Here is a 14,298-nt window from a genome sequence, read left to right as displayed (position 1 = left end):
TTCATTCTTTGAAGCCAGCATTGCCCTAATACCCAAACCAAAGTCATTATAAGAAAACTATAAACCAATATTTCTCATAAACAAAGAAACAAAAATCCTCAACAAAATATTAGCAAATCTAATCCAACAGTGTGTAAAAAGAATTATTCACCCAGTCCTAGCTGGATTGGCTCATTGGATAGAGCGTCAGCCTGCTGACTGAAGGCTCCCAGGTTCGATTCAAGTCAAGGGCACAAGCCTGGGTTGCGGGCTCGATTCCCAGTAGGGGGCATGCAGGAGGCAGTCATAAATGATTCTCTCTCATCATTGATATTTCTATCTCTTGCTCCCTCTCCCTGCCTCTCTGAAATCAATAAAAATAAAAATAAGAATTATATACCCAAACAACTGAACTAAATAGAATAAAAGGCAATTTATCAAAATTTGTAGAATGTGGGTTACTTAATTGATTTTCAAATGCTGAACTAGCCTCACACACCTTGGACAGCATTTGAAAATCAATTAAGTAACCCACAACATCAACAGGCTAAAGAAAAATCACATATCAGTAGATGCAGAAAAAGCATCTGACAAAATCCAACAGCTATTCATGATAAAACTTTCAGCAAATTAGGAATAGAGGGGAACTTCTTTAACTTGATAAAGAGCTTCTATTAAAACAACAACAACAACTACAGCTAACATCCTTAATGGTGTCAAACTAAAAGCTTTCCCACTGAGATAAGGATTAAAACAAGGATGTCCCCTCTCACCTTCACTTACAATATTGTATTAGAAGTCTTTCCAGGAGCCAATTCTAGCATGTCATAATTACAAGAGTTTCATCAAAAGATTGATAAAAATTGGGGGCTCAACAAGGGCTGAGTCACATATGTAATCACCTGTTGGAATGGCTGAAAGGCACTTCCCCCAAACCTGAATAGGATGATTATTTGCTGCCAGACAGCTCACAGCATCTTAATCTACATGTTATTGCCTCCTGTTGGCCAAACACCTGAACAGCCGTAGGGTATTCCCCAATCTGACAATGCTTCTGTACCCTACCCTTTGAAGTGTATTATCTCCACCTTGCCTTAGGACAAATCCTATCTAATAAAAGAGTAATATGCAAATTGACCATCACTCCAACACACAAGATGGCTGCCCCCATGTGGTCAAATATGGCTGCCCCCATGTGGACACAAGATGGCCACCACAAGATGGCCAGCAGGGGAGGACAGTTGGGAGGGACCAGGCCTGCAAGGGAGGGCAGTTGGAGGCGATCAAGCCTGCAGGGAAGAGCAGTTAGGGGTGACCAGGCCAGCAGAGGAGGGAAGTTGGGGGCGACCAGGCCTGCAGGGAAGGGCAGTTGGGGGGGGGGGAACTAGGCCAGCAGGGGAGGGTAGTTAGGGGCAAACAGGCTGGCAGGGGAGCAGTTTGGCATCAGTCAAGCTGGCAGGGGAGTGGTTAGGGGGTGATCAAGCTGGCAGGCAGAAGCGGTTAGGGGCAATCAGGAAGGCAGGCAGGCAAGCAGTTGGGAGCCAGCAGTCCTGGATTGTGAGAGGGATGTCCGACTGCCCGTTTAGGCCCGATCCCATTAGGATCAAGCCTAAACGGGCAGTCGGACATCCCTCAAGGGGTCCCAGATTGGAGAGGGTACAGGCTGGGCTGAGGGACACACACACACACCCCGCCCCCGTGCATGAATTTCATGCACTGGGCCTCTAGTTGTGTTAATAAAAAGCAAGGGTCCTGAGACAAGGGGAACTTAGAACTTTAGCTCCTTTAGCTGAAGCTCCTCTGACCCCCAATGCCTTTCAAAATTATCTTTCGTCTTTGGACTCTTATTTAGCACAGCCTTTCTCCAGATTGCTGAACCCTTTGTAATGCTGGAACAAGAACTGCGGCAAAGTCTTAGCTCATGAAATAAGACAAGGAAAAAAAAAAAGAAAATTGATACTAATTGGGAAGGAAAAAATAAAATTGTCTTTGTTCACAGATGACAAAATTCTCTATGTAGAAAATCCAAAAGAATCAACAACAAAACCTCCTAGAACTAATAAGCAATTATAGCACAGTTGTAGGATACAAGGATAATATACAAGTCAATCACTTTCTTATATATACCAGCAGTGAATAAGTAAAATTTGAAATTAAAAACAGGATACTATTTACATTAGCATCCAAAAGAATGAAATGTAGAGGTCTAAATATAATAAAATATCTAGAAGATCTATATGAGAAAAACTATAAAACTCTAATGAAAGACCAAAAAAATACATAAATGGAGAGATATCCCATGTTTATGGATATGAAGATTCAATATTGTCAACATGTCAGTTCTTCCTAACTTGATTTACATATTCAAAGTAATTCCAATAAAAATCCCAGCAAGTTTTTAATATACATATCTACAATCTGATTATAAAGTTTAAATATAGAAAAGCAAAAGATCCAGAATAGCCAACACTATACTGAAGAACAGAGGACTGTCACTACTTGACTTTTAAGACAGCCACTTTGGAAGACAGTTTGGTGGTTTATTACAAAATGAAATATATTCCTACCACAAGACCTAGCAACTATGATCTTTGGCACTTACTCAGATGAGTTGAAAACATGTCCACACAAACATCTACATGCAGATATTTATAACAGCTTTATTAATAACTGCCAAAACTTGGAAGCAACCAAGACGTCCTTCAATCAGTGAACAGATAAATAAACTGTAATATGTCTAGGAAATTGAATTTTATTCAGGAATAAAAAGGAAAGAGCTATGAAGGCATGAAAAGACATAGAGGAACCTTAAATGCATATGACTAAGTGAAAGAGGCCAATCTGAAAAGCTCCCTGCTGTATGATTCCAACTATATAAAATTCTGGAAGACAAAAACTATAAAAGCAGTAAAAAGATCAGTGGTTGCCAGGACAAGTTGAGGGAAGGGAGGATAACTAGGCAGAACACAGAGGATTTCTTAGGACAGTGAAACTACTCTGTATGCTACTAAAATAATGAATGCATGTCATTATACATTTGTCCAAAACCACAGAATATTCAACACCAAGAGTGAAGCCCAATGTAAACTATGAACTTTGGGTGATGATAATGTGTTAACTATAACAAATATACCATCTGGTATGAAATGCTAATAATGGGGGAAGCTGTGCATATGTGGGGGGAGGGGACATATGGAATATTTCTGTACTTCCTCTTCATTTTACTGTGAGCCTAAAACTGCTCTAAAAAATAAAACCTTTTTTTTTTTATTAAAACACATTAATTGGTGATTGATTACTAAGTACCTCCTGGGGCTGATGCCTCCCTCCAATGTCAGCAACACGCCAGCCATCCCTCAGGATAACTTCCAAGTGAGGCAGCAGCAACGAGTCCCTGGGAGCCTCCCTGGGGTTCACACCTGCAGGAGGCTAACTAGATAGGCCCCTCTGTACCTAACCAGAGCTGTCACCAAGAAGATAACCAGCTCCTTTATCTGGTGACAGAATACAATGAGATGCTAGCCCAAGTGAAAAGGGGAAAAGCAAGAAAAGCATTCTCTTTGAAAGTTTTAAAAAAATCACTTTAACTCCTCCCAGTTCCAGATTTGATCTCCAATATTTGATTTTTCTCCCCAAAAAAAACCCCACAAAACTTGTAATATGTATTAATAATAAACAATATATTTTTAGAGGAAATATGAAGTTCTACCATGAAGTACCTATCACTCTTGAAACAATTTTGACTTTCAAGTCAAACAAACAATTGCAAAAATAAACCAGTCTTGCCTGGCCAGTGTGGCTCTGTGGTTGAGTGTCGACCTATGAACCAGGAGATCACGGTTTGATTCCAGTCAGGGCACATGGCCAGGTTGCAGGCTCAATCCCCAGTGTGGGGTGTGCAGGAGGCAGCCAATCAATGATTCTCACTCATCATTGATGTTTCTCTCTCTCTCTCCCTCTCCCTTCCTCTCTGAAGTCAATGAAAATATACTGAAAAAAAAATGCACCAGTCTTGGGCTCCTGCATCAAACAGCAGGTCTGGGAAAGACAAGCAGTCAATGTCATGTGAGAAGCGGCTCTGACCTGCCTTCAAAACAAAACAGAGGAGCACCCCCAATGCAATGTCCACAACTACTTCGCAGAAAACATATCGGACTTTGGAATGAGGAGCAGAGTGCTTAGTTCAGCTGCTCAGAAATTCGCACACCATTTTAAATATAGCATCTTTTCCTTTATCTTTTTTTAAATTTTATTTTGTTTAAAGTATTACAAATAGTAGTACATATGTCTCTTTTTTTCCCCATTGACCTCCCCTACCCACTGGCACATACCCTCACATCCTCCCCCCCCACCCCCACCCCACAGTGTCTTGTGTCCATTGGTTATGCTTATATGCATGCATACAAATCCTTCGGTTGATCTCTTACCCTCCCCCCCAAACCTCCCCTGCATTCCCACTGTAGTTTGACAGTCTGTTCGATGCTTCTTTGCCTCTGTATCTATTTTTGTTCATCAGTTTATAATGTTCTTTATATTCCACAAATGAGTGAGATCATGTGGTATTTATCTTTCACTGACTGATTCCAAAGCTTAATACTCAAGTATTAGAACTAGACCCAATTCTAATTCTTAGGTTTGGTGGAAATATTGAGAATCATTTATATTCTTTTCAAAAATGAAACTGATACAAAGAGAAACCAAGCTAAGAAACAATGTCCTGTCAAGAAATACCTACTTAACTTTGATAAATGAACTAAACATCAATGTTTGCATTTTTCATTTTTCCTTCCATTTTAATGGGTCATATACTTTGAGTAGAATAAAGTATTCCATAGACGTGAACTCAAATCACCCAGGACTAAAATGGCCCACAACTCAGAGAGCCGAGATGCTCCCGCGGGGTGTCTGCTCAACAAGCACATGCACATCCCACATCCACAGCTAACGAAGTCGAAAGCTCCTCCAAGGTGGCTGCTCCTACAAAGCCCCCATTCAAGCAACAGACAGCCTTGAAGGCACCCAGTCAGACTCCACAGTTCCAGGGGTTTACTTACCCCCAATATTTGCTATGGACTCTGGCCCAATAAGTTGATTTTCATATAGTCTTTCCGCCTGTCGTAACTTCGTATTTGGTTGCAGAACACCATGCAAGAGAGGGGGTTCTTTGAAGCTGCAAAATAGTGCAATTATAGGGATCTGTCTACAGAAAATACATTTAGAACGTATTTACTGAGGACCTATGACATGCATAATTCCATTTGATAAAGAGGGTTCATTCCAATAATATCCGTATTTTCCAGAAACACAAAGGTTAAGAAAAAAAACTGGCTTAGAATATTAGAAAAGGTCATAGTATTAAATAAAAATGAAAATATAAATACAGCTAATGCAAGAACTTTTGCAATCACTTGCCATCTAAAAGCACCCCAGGGCCTCCACTCACCTGAACTTCTCATCACCGGTCCAATGCCTCACAGCAGGTTAGACCTTCTCACACCCTCTGATTCACACACCCTGGCATTTATACTCCCAGTGGTTGCCCTCCCACTAAAGTCCAATGGAGATGGAGGGAGTCCTGTTGACCTCTCACAATTTATGACCTTCCTTCATGGAGAAGACAGAAGAAACGAGAGGAAGCAGTCCAGGAACTGGCTCTGCCTCCCATCGTCCAATATAAGAACCGCCCCCTCAGGACCCACCTGACTTCTCTGAAGACAGCCTCCACTGGGCCCTGCCTCCCTCCCTTCACTCAGACTGGGCTTCGGGAACTCTGCCCTCTTCCTAGATCCTTCTGACCCACATGCAAATACACTTTCTCCCAATCTACCAGCAAATCATGCTGATGCCACCTCCAAAAGACAGACATCATTGAACACCTTCACCCATGTCCATTGCTACCACCCTGCTCCAGGCCACCATCTTCTCTTTCCTGCTTCCTCCCTGTCCCCTACAGTCCATTCTCAACCCTGCAGCCCATGTGAGCACAATAGTCTGAACACACCATTTATCTGCTTAAAGCCCTGTGACGGCCCCATCTCACCCAGAGCCTAAGTCCTTGCTGTGGCTCTTAGCTCCACACCATCTGGCCTATCACCTCTCTCTCCTCCTCTCATCTGGCCTGTCACCTCTCTCTCCTCCTCTCCTAGTAGTTCACTCTGCCCCTCTACACCAGCCATTCCCTGCTGGTTCTTGACTGTACCAGGCATCTTCCATCCTAAGTCCTTCATGCTGGCTGTTCCTTCCACCCTCATCTTCTCAGTGAGGCCTGCTCTGACCATCCAATTTAATATTCAACAGCTCCCCCAAAAGCACAGCTCCCCCCACTCTAGCCCTTTTCAGCTTCTCACTTCTGTTGTTTATTGTCAGCCTATCCCCACCTGAGCACATGAGACCAGGGATTTGTCCTGTGGTTTTCACTGCTATATCCCAAGCACCTGGCACACAGGAGGCTCCTAATGAACACTACAGGAGTGAGAGGGTGGGGAGTGTGGGAAGGAGTTGTTATCTCCCAATTCCCTCCCCACCCTGCCCTCCACCAAGGCAGTTTCCTAGCCAGCCCATCAGAGTGGGAGAACCAAGGGGGAGGTGGTAGCTGAGGATGTGGAATGATGGACAAGCTCTCTACATTGCTGGCAAAGTACTTCACCTTTGCCACCCCTTCTGAGGTAACTCTGCAGGCCACAGCACAACTTTCCCCAAATTAAATTGCCCCACTATGACTTTCAACCTGCTTATAAAAACATTCTTGACTTTACTAGTTTTAGTTCCAAAGGAAGAGTAGGATTACAACATGCATATTTGGTGAAAAAAGCCTGGGCTATAGAGTTGGGCACATCTGCTTTCAAATTCTGACCTTGGTAAGGTCATACTTCCCAACGGTATATGTGAAGATTGAACAATGCTAATACATCCATAAAGCCCAGGGATAGAGGAGGGTATACCTGACATCAGCCCTCCCACCCAGTCCTTGGACCTTGCCTAATTCCCTATACACAGGAAGTCCTCCAGAAATATTTGCCGAATCAAACTAATCAGTAAATCACACACTGTCCCTGCCCACAATGAGCCTGAGTAGCCTACCTAATAAAATAGTAATATGCAAATTGACCACACCTTCGCTACACCCGAGCCACGCCCACCAGCCAAAGCCACACCCACCAGCCAATCAGGGCGAGTATGCAAATTACCCAACAAAGATGGCGGTTAATTTGCATACGCTGAGAGAGGGAGGAGTGAAGACTGAAGACAACTTAGAAGGAAGAGGGAGGAAAAGCGGAAAGCAAGGTGGCTGCCAGAGGGAAAGCCCCGGCGGGGTGGGGTGAAACGGGGCGGAGCAGGGCGGGCGGCAGTGGCGAGCGGGCGCAGGCACGGTGGCTGCAACGGCAGCGCACGTGGCCGCAACAGTCTCTTGCAGGATTTTCCTGCAAATGGGCTACTAGTTATCTCAATAAGGAGACAAGAAGAACACTTATCTGAGAAAATGCAAAGGATGGGCAAGAGAGGGTCCCCACTCCTGCAGCTGGGCAGCAGAAGTGCCAAGGAAGAGTGGCCCCAGGAAGCCCAAATCAACACTCACAGCCAGCCAGGCTACATGGACTCTGATTAAGGCCACTGACCTTCTGTTAACTCATCAACTCCTGTTAACTCATATCAATCCCCACTAACTCCTGCTAACTCCATGTGTCAAATGTATGCTGAAAGACACTGGTAAACATCCTCCAGAAATCAGGATGTCACATTGTTGTGTTTGCAATAGGCCTCCAATCTTCCAAAAAAAAAAAGAAAGTGGTTTTGCATGGAGGGTGTTTGCCAAAGCCCTGCAGCCTTCCAGGCGACTTGACTCCCTAGAACTGAAACTAACTGCCTAACAACCTGCCCTGGAAGGGTTCCACCCTTCCTTGTCCCTGGTCTGTCTGTCCTTGGATTTCTAGCCATTGTCTAAGCTCACACAGAGGTCATTGAGCACCCTCAAAGTGATACCGTTGGAATTAACCTAGTTATTATAACAGGAAAGGGGCAAAGGGGGAAGCCAGCCCTTAGAGGCATGTCATTTGGACAGCTGCACCAGGAAGCTACAACTTAACACTCCTCCAGGGGCCTGGACAAGGAAGTTAGACCTGTGCCCAATAAAGTTGGGGTGACATAGGGAAGGTGCTTGCTGTCAATCACATCTGGAGAGAGAGGTGGTAGGCCAGTTTGGGCGTGACCGCTGCAAGGGATCGAAGATCCTGGATATTTAATCCCCTGAACCAAGGAATTTGCTCTCTGTGCTTTCAGGACCCTTGGGACTCTTGTTGCTTGGAGTGCACTCTCCTGCATTCGCCCATGTGGCCCACACCATGAGGATACCCACACACCATGGACCAATGGACTGCAGCCAGCCTAATGCTCTACTGGACCCAGCTGCAACCTGGAATGGGAACTCTGGACACTGGCTTTGTTTCTAGGTTTACTGAAACCCCAGCGACACATCTTCTATGGAAACCCAGGAATTTAACTCTACACAAATAAAAATCACTTGTTCTCCTGTGTGAGCCTCAGAAAATTCTTTTTCTTGCGTTATCATAAGGACTCCACCTCCAGCAGCACACAGTGGGGAAGAGGACGCCCCACTTCATCTGATAACAAAAGGCACTGCTATTGCTGGCCTCCCACCCTGCCAGTAGGGCTGATCCCATTGACCATGGCGCCCCCTTGGCTGGGAGATGACTGTCCTCACTCACTCAGACAGTGGGTCTCTCCCTTCCTTGCTCCTTTTGCTCTAAAGAGAGTTTAAAAAAGCTTTTTTGCTGTTGTCATTAGCATTTTTCCCAAACCTCGGTTTATTTCTGTTCTTACAATCTCTGCCACTCTCCTGCTTTTGTTCTGCACTTTGGGGCCCATGCTTTCAATTTTTGAGTAAGTCATTCCCAAATCTGAGTCTGTGGGAGAGATCCTGTTCACCACAGCGATTTCATTAGTTTCTCCTCCCTTCCTCATCAGGCCTGTCTACTCCACAGGCAGGACTCACTTACACAACTTCAGATCCTTATTGGGCCATGTTTCCTTTCAGTTTCTGGGCATGAATACACACCAGTCCTCTGAATTTCTTCACCACTCTTTCCACACCTAAATTCACCTTTATGGAGATTAAAGGTCTTCAGTCACTTAAGCTCCATCCCTCCCACTCCAACTCAGAAACTCCATCTTTACCTGCTCTCTCCACTTTCCTCCTCTTTCCCAAGACTAGCTCCCCAGCCCAGACTTTGATCCCCACTGTGGACACAGTTCATTTTCTCGCCTTGCCAACCAAATAAAGTCAGGTCAGTTTCTATTTGGGGTGGGCTGAGCCATATCCTTCCACATGTTGAGAGGGGTTAGCAAGAAAGAGGCGCCTCCCCTCAAAGTGTCCCAGAACCCCCTTAGAGAGAACACCCAGCATGCCCTTGGGAGGAAGGCATGTGCAAGGAAACACTGGCACACCAGGAATTACAGAGCAAACATACTTATGGGTCTACAGTGTCCAGCCTCCCCCATTCTCAATCTTATGCAAGCTACCTGTGTTTTAACAACACCGTGTACCTTTACCAATCCTAAATCCAATAACAAAAAGTTGACTCTTCTACACATATGTCAATATAAGGTCAAAACTGTGTCCTCTTTGTATCTGATACCCACCTCTAGCATACTAGTGCTGAATATGTTTTTAGTGAACTGAATTCAAAATAAAACCTTAAGTTTTATTTACAAAACACCAACACATTACCCAGTTATATATGTTATATTTACTCTATAGTAAGATGTGGTTCTTTCTGAAGTTTTAAAAATCTTACATTGCCTAGCTCAGTTAAAATAAACTTCAGAAAGCTCAACCCTCTGGGCAGTTGCAAGGGAAAAAAGAAACTTATTGAACCAGACTGCACAACCCTCTTACACCACCTTGACATCAACATCATCAATCACATCAACAGGAGCCTGGCTCAGTATTACTATAATTAAAAATGTGAATACATTTCATGCGACTCCCCAGGTATACACTATTTTTTCAAGTTATAATGGACTGCATTATTCACAGATCCCCAAAGATGAAAGGGAACTTAGGAAAAAAAGGTGACTAAATACAAGTTGTTTTTTTAAATAAGTTATTTATAAAACTTAAGGCAACTTAAACTTAACCTTTGTTTGTGTGTGTGCCTTTGCCACTTCATATGAATTCAGACTAACTGTGTCTAATACTTAAGCTCCTCTCATTTGGGGTTTTCCTGATTTTTGTTTTTGGTTTGTACAGTTTTATTTTTGAAACAATAACATTGGGCAATACCATGCATATATCCGGTGAAACATCTAATTCAACATAGAATGGAGGCCAAAAAAAAATCACAAATTTCTATTTCTCATAATAACTTACCTTTCGGATCAGACTGGTTTAGTTACTCTAGAAATCATCCCAGCCTATTATATTTTGCTGAGAAATCCCTCCCAAAAATTGCTGGGGCAGCTCACCTGAGAGGCTGTGGGTCTATGGGGGAATCCAGCAGCATCATGGCTCCGAGCAGGGGAACGGTGAAGGAAACAGCCAGCATCAAAAAGGTCACTCGGAAAACTCTGCCGCTAAAGGAGCTGCCAGAAATGAAATATATACAAAGGCAATCAGCAGAGGCGCAGACAGTGACCAGCTCGGCTGGTTTTAAAGTCCTTTCAGCAGGGGCGAGCCTCTCACCCAGTGTCCCCACCACGAGGCCCTTGACTTCTATGGCCTGTGATGAAACTTCAGTACTGTTTACCAGGATTGACAAACATGCTTTTGCTGTTTCTTTTTTTCCCCAGATGTCTGAGGCACTCTTATCAGTTATTTTCCAGATAGTAAGATAGGCTGTATCTTGAGTCATCTGGCAGTTTTAAAGAAGGAAAACGTGCAGCATTGATGAACACAAAAAGTACTGGGAATACAGAGTTGCAATAATGGAAGGGAGACACACTCATCCCTTCCAATAAAGGAAGGGAGACACAGAGAAGACAAGTGTTTCCCAAAAGCCACTATTTCCTGGTGCATGGATTCAAAGCAGCAACACTCAGTACGGTATCCCTAAGATTTTCATGTTCTGTGAATAAAAGAAACAGAAACAAATTCATGAAGGAGAAGAAGGAAAACAATTTCCTGAGCATCCAATTCCCCAGTCATTTGCTGATCATATTTTTAAGAACTGAAAAGGTAATCCCAGCTCTTCCACCCTAAAGAGTCTGACAGATACTGACAGTTATTTACAAAGAATCTATAAAATTGCAAGTCCAAGGAAGCACTCCTAAAGCCCTGGGAAGATCTGAAAGCTGCCTTGGGAATCCTGCATTAAGTTTTTGGACAAATGATCAACAGTGATTAAAATGTCTCTCAAACGATCCTCACATACATCATTATTCATTTGGTAAAAAAGTGAGCACATTTAGCCTCTTGCTACTAAATAAACTTTAAAAAATCATTATTTTCTTAAGTGCATTCAAATTTACTAAACACTTGATGTTAATATTAACTTAAAGCAAATAAAATCATGAGCTCCTAGATGGAGAATTTTTTTCTATTAAAAAAAAAGTGAGTTAAAATCAAGACTCACACTTAACAAATGATTTAAGGGGAGTATTTTGCTTGATTTTGACAGGATAATCTGCTGTACAAACCTGTAGAAATGTGGGTGCCTGGATGCCAGTCCTAACTCCCCAACAACCAGCCAAGCCATTATATGTGAGTTTCTTCACCCAAAGCCCATGGGCTCCCCTCTGTGTAATGGGGTATTGGGGCGGGAAACCTCAAAGTCTTGCCCAATTCTGAACATGCATGATTTTATTAAATGCAGAAAATGAAATAAGCCGTTCTGTTTCTATAGGGGATAGGTGGAAATAAAAAGCAAAGGGAATAAAAGAAAAAGGAGGAGCGAAGGAAAGGCTCCTTGCAGACATTTGGAACAACACAACTGAAAAGTGTTTGAATCCTGCCAACAATCTGAGTGGCAGGAAACAGGTTACCCCCTAGAGCCTCCACAAAGGAGAACGGCCCTGCAGCACTTTGATTTCAGCAAGGTGACCTGCCCAGGCCTTGTGACCTCCAGAACTATAAGATAACCAATGTGTTGTTTAAGTCACTAAGTATGTGGTCATTTGTCACCAGAGCCATAGAAAACTAATACATTTTTCTCATTAAACTAATTTTATTATCTGGAAATGAGATGCTGCTATAACAAATACCTAAAATGTGGAAGTAGCTTTGGAAGTGGGCTATGGGTAGAGGATAGAAGAATTCTGAGAAGCAGGACAGAAAAAGTCTATATTTTCTTAAAGACACTGGTAGTAGAAACATGGATGCTAAAGACCCGGCTAGCAAGTGCTCAGAAAGAAGTGAGTGAGGAGCATGGTAGAGAAACATATATCATATTAGAGAATACCTAAATTGTCAATAATAGACTGTTGGCAGAAATATGGACATTGGAGGCACTGCTGGTGATGGCTCCAAAGGATGTCAGAAATAAGTTGGAAGCTGGAGGGAAGCAGGTCCTTGTTAAACGGTGGCAGAACGCTTGGTTGGATTGTTTCCTGCAGTGATGTGAAAAGCAGAACTTGTAAATGATGAACCAGGACATCTAGCTGAGAACATTTCCAAGCAAAGTTGAAGGTGCAGCCTGGTTTCTTCTTGCTACTTTCTCTCCCAGAGCAGAACAGCTTAGGGCACAGTGCTATCCAGTTCTTTTTTCCTTTTGATATTTCCCCTTTGCTAATGAGATTCCTAATCTGTGTCTATTTTCCTTCTAATAAAAATTTTGTTCCTAACTTCCTTCTCTTCAGTCATACAGGATTCAGAACTCACCCTGGCCAGGTAAGATGCCAAGTTGTCGGCCTTTATCCCTTTTGCTAGCTGGGAAAGGAGGTGGTCCAGTCCTATCGACCCAGTAGGGAGAGGCCGAAAGAACCCAGACTCCAGGAAGGACAAAAAGCAGATAACCCCTCTCTCCCAGCCCTGTCTCCAAACCTTCTTAGAAGAAGGGCCACACAACCTTCTTCTAAGGTGACTGTTTGATGCCAACCAAGGGTACAAGATTACACAGTGCGTGAAAATGCATGTCCGGCACAGATCAGCTATGAACCCATACAACAGCAGGCTAATGCAACCTGAGAGGTCCTCAGCAGGAAAAGAGTAAGGACCGTGACAAAAGTAATGATAAACGATAATAAGGACGTGTCGTGCAATGTGCTCTACATGGGTAACTAGGTGGAATTGTGTATCCCTCAACTTTACAAACAAGAGAAGTGGACAGAGAAGCACGAGGAGCTTGCCCGCAGATCACTGACAGAACTGGAAGAACACGACTGAGTGCCAGGTCTGATTCTAAGCCTGCCGTCACCATTAGCAACACTGCCTGACAAGGACAGGAAGGCAGGGAGAGGATACCCAGACCTAGAGCCCTCAGAGTCAAGGTCTGAAACACTCTCTGCAAAAGTTAATGGTGATTTGCCTATTCTGAACATTTCATATTATGGGATCAAATGAGATCATACAATATTTGACCTTTCATGACTGATTTACTTCACTCAGAATGCTACAATGTCCACCCAAGTTGCAGTATATATCAGAACTTCTTTCCTTTTTATATGACTCAACAATTTTCCATCTGCTGATGGACATTCTGGTGGGAAGGGGAAATGGGGAGTGATTACTTAATGGGTGTAAGGTGTTCTTATGGGGTGATGAAAAAGTTTTGAAACTAGAGAGCTGGTGATTGTCCAACACTAAACATCACTGAACTGAACACTTTGAAGGTAACTTTACATTATGTAAATTTCACCTCAATTTTTTTGAAAGGTTAACAGTGATGAAAATGTTCTAAACTTAGATTGTAATGCTTATTGCAAAACTCTGTGGCTGTACTAAAAACCGTTAAACAATTTAAATGGGTAGATTTTTATGGTATGTGAATTATATCTCAGAGAGGTTTAAAAAAAAACAAACAAAAAACAGCCCAGCCAGTGTGGCTCGGTGGTTGAGTGTCAACCCATGAACCAAGAGGTCCCTGGTTCGATTCCCGGTCAGGTTGTAGGCTTGACCAATGATTCTCTCTCATCATTGATGGTTCTATCTCTTTCTCTCCTCTCCTTTCCTCTCTGAAATCAATAAAAATTGTATTTCTTTTAAAGTCAATGACTCAACTATGCAAACTGCCACTACAGAGGCTGGGACAATCTGTAACTCAAGTGATTTTCTCTCCTTTTTTTTTTTTTTAGTCCTCGCCCAAGGATATTTATTTATTTGAGAGATAGAGAGGAAGGGAGGGAGAAAGGGAGGAAAGAAAGGAGAGG

At 43.1% G+C, this 14,298-nt stretch overlaps 1 protein-coding gene across 1 annotated transcript in view; it reads right to left on the bottom strand.

The window, feature by feature from the left end:
• Positions 1-14,298, bottom strand: part of APMAP (adipocyte plasma membrane associated protein) — a 42,817-nt gene that overhangs the window by 14,935 nt on the left and 13,584 nt on the right. The window contains exons 2-3 of the mRNA XM_079784741.1: positions 10,462-10,578; positions 5,034-5,149 (exon numbers count right to left, since the gene is read on the bottom strand). Coding sequence (XP_079640867.1) covers positions 5,034-5,149; positions 10,462-10,578 — 233 coding nt within the window. The remainder of the gene's footprint in view (positions 1-5,033; positions 5,150-10,461; positions 10,579-14,298) is intronic.

This window comes from Cnephaeus nilssonii (genome assembly GCF_951640355.1).
Source record: "Cnephaeus nilssonii genome assembly, chromosome: 11".
Classification (NCBI taxonomy): Eukaryota; Metazoa; Chordata; class Mammalia; order Chiroptera; family Vespertilionidae; genus Cnephaeus; species Cnephaeus nilssonii.
This window is presented reverse-complemented; position numbering and strand designations above follow the sequence as displayed.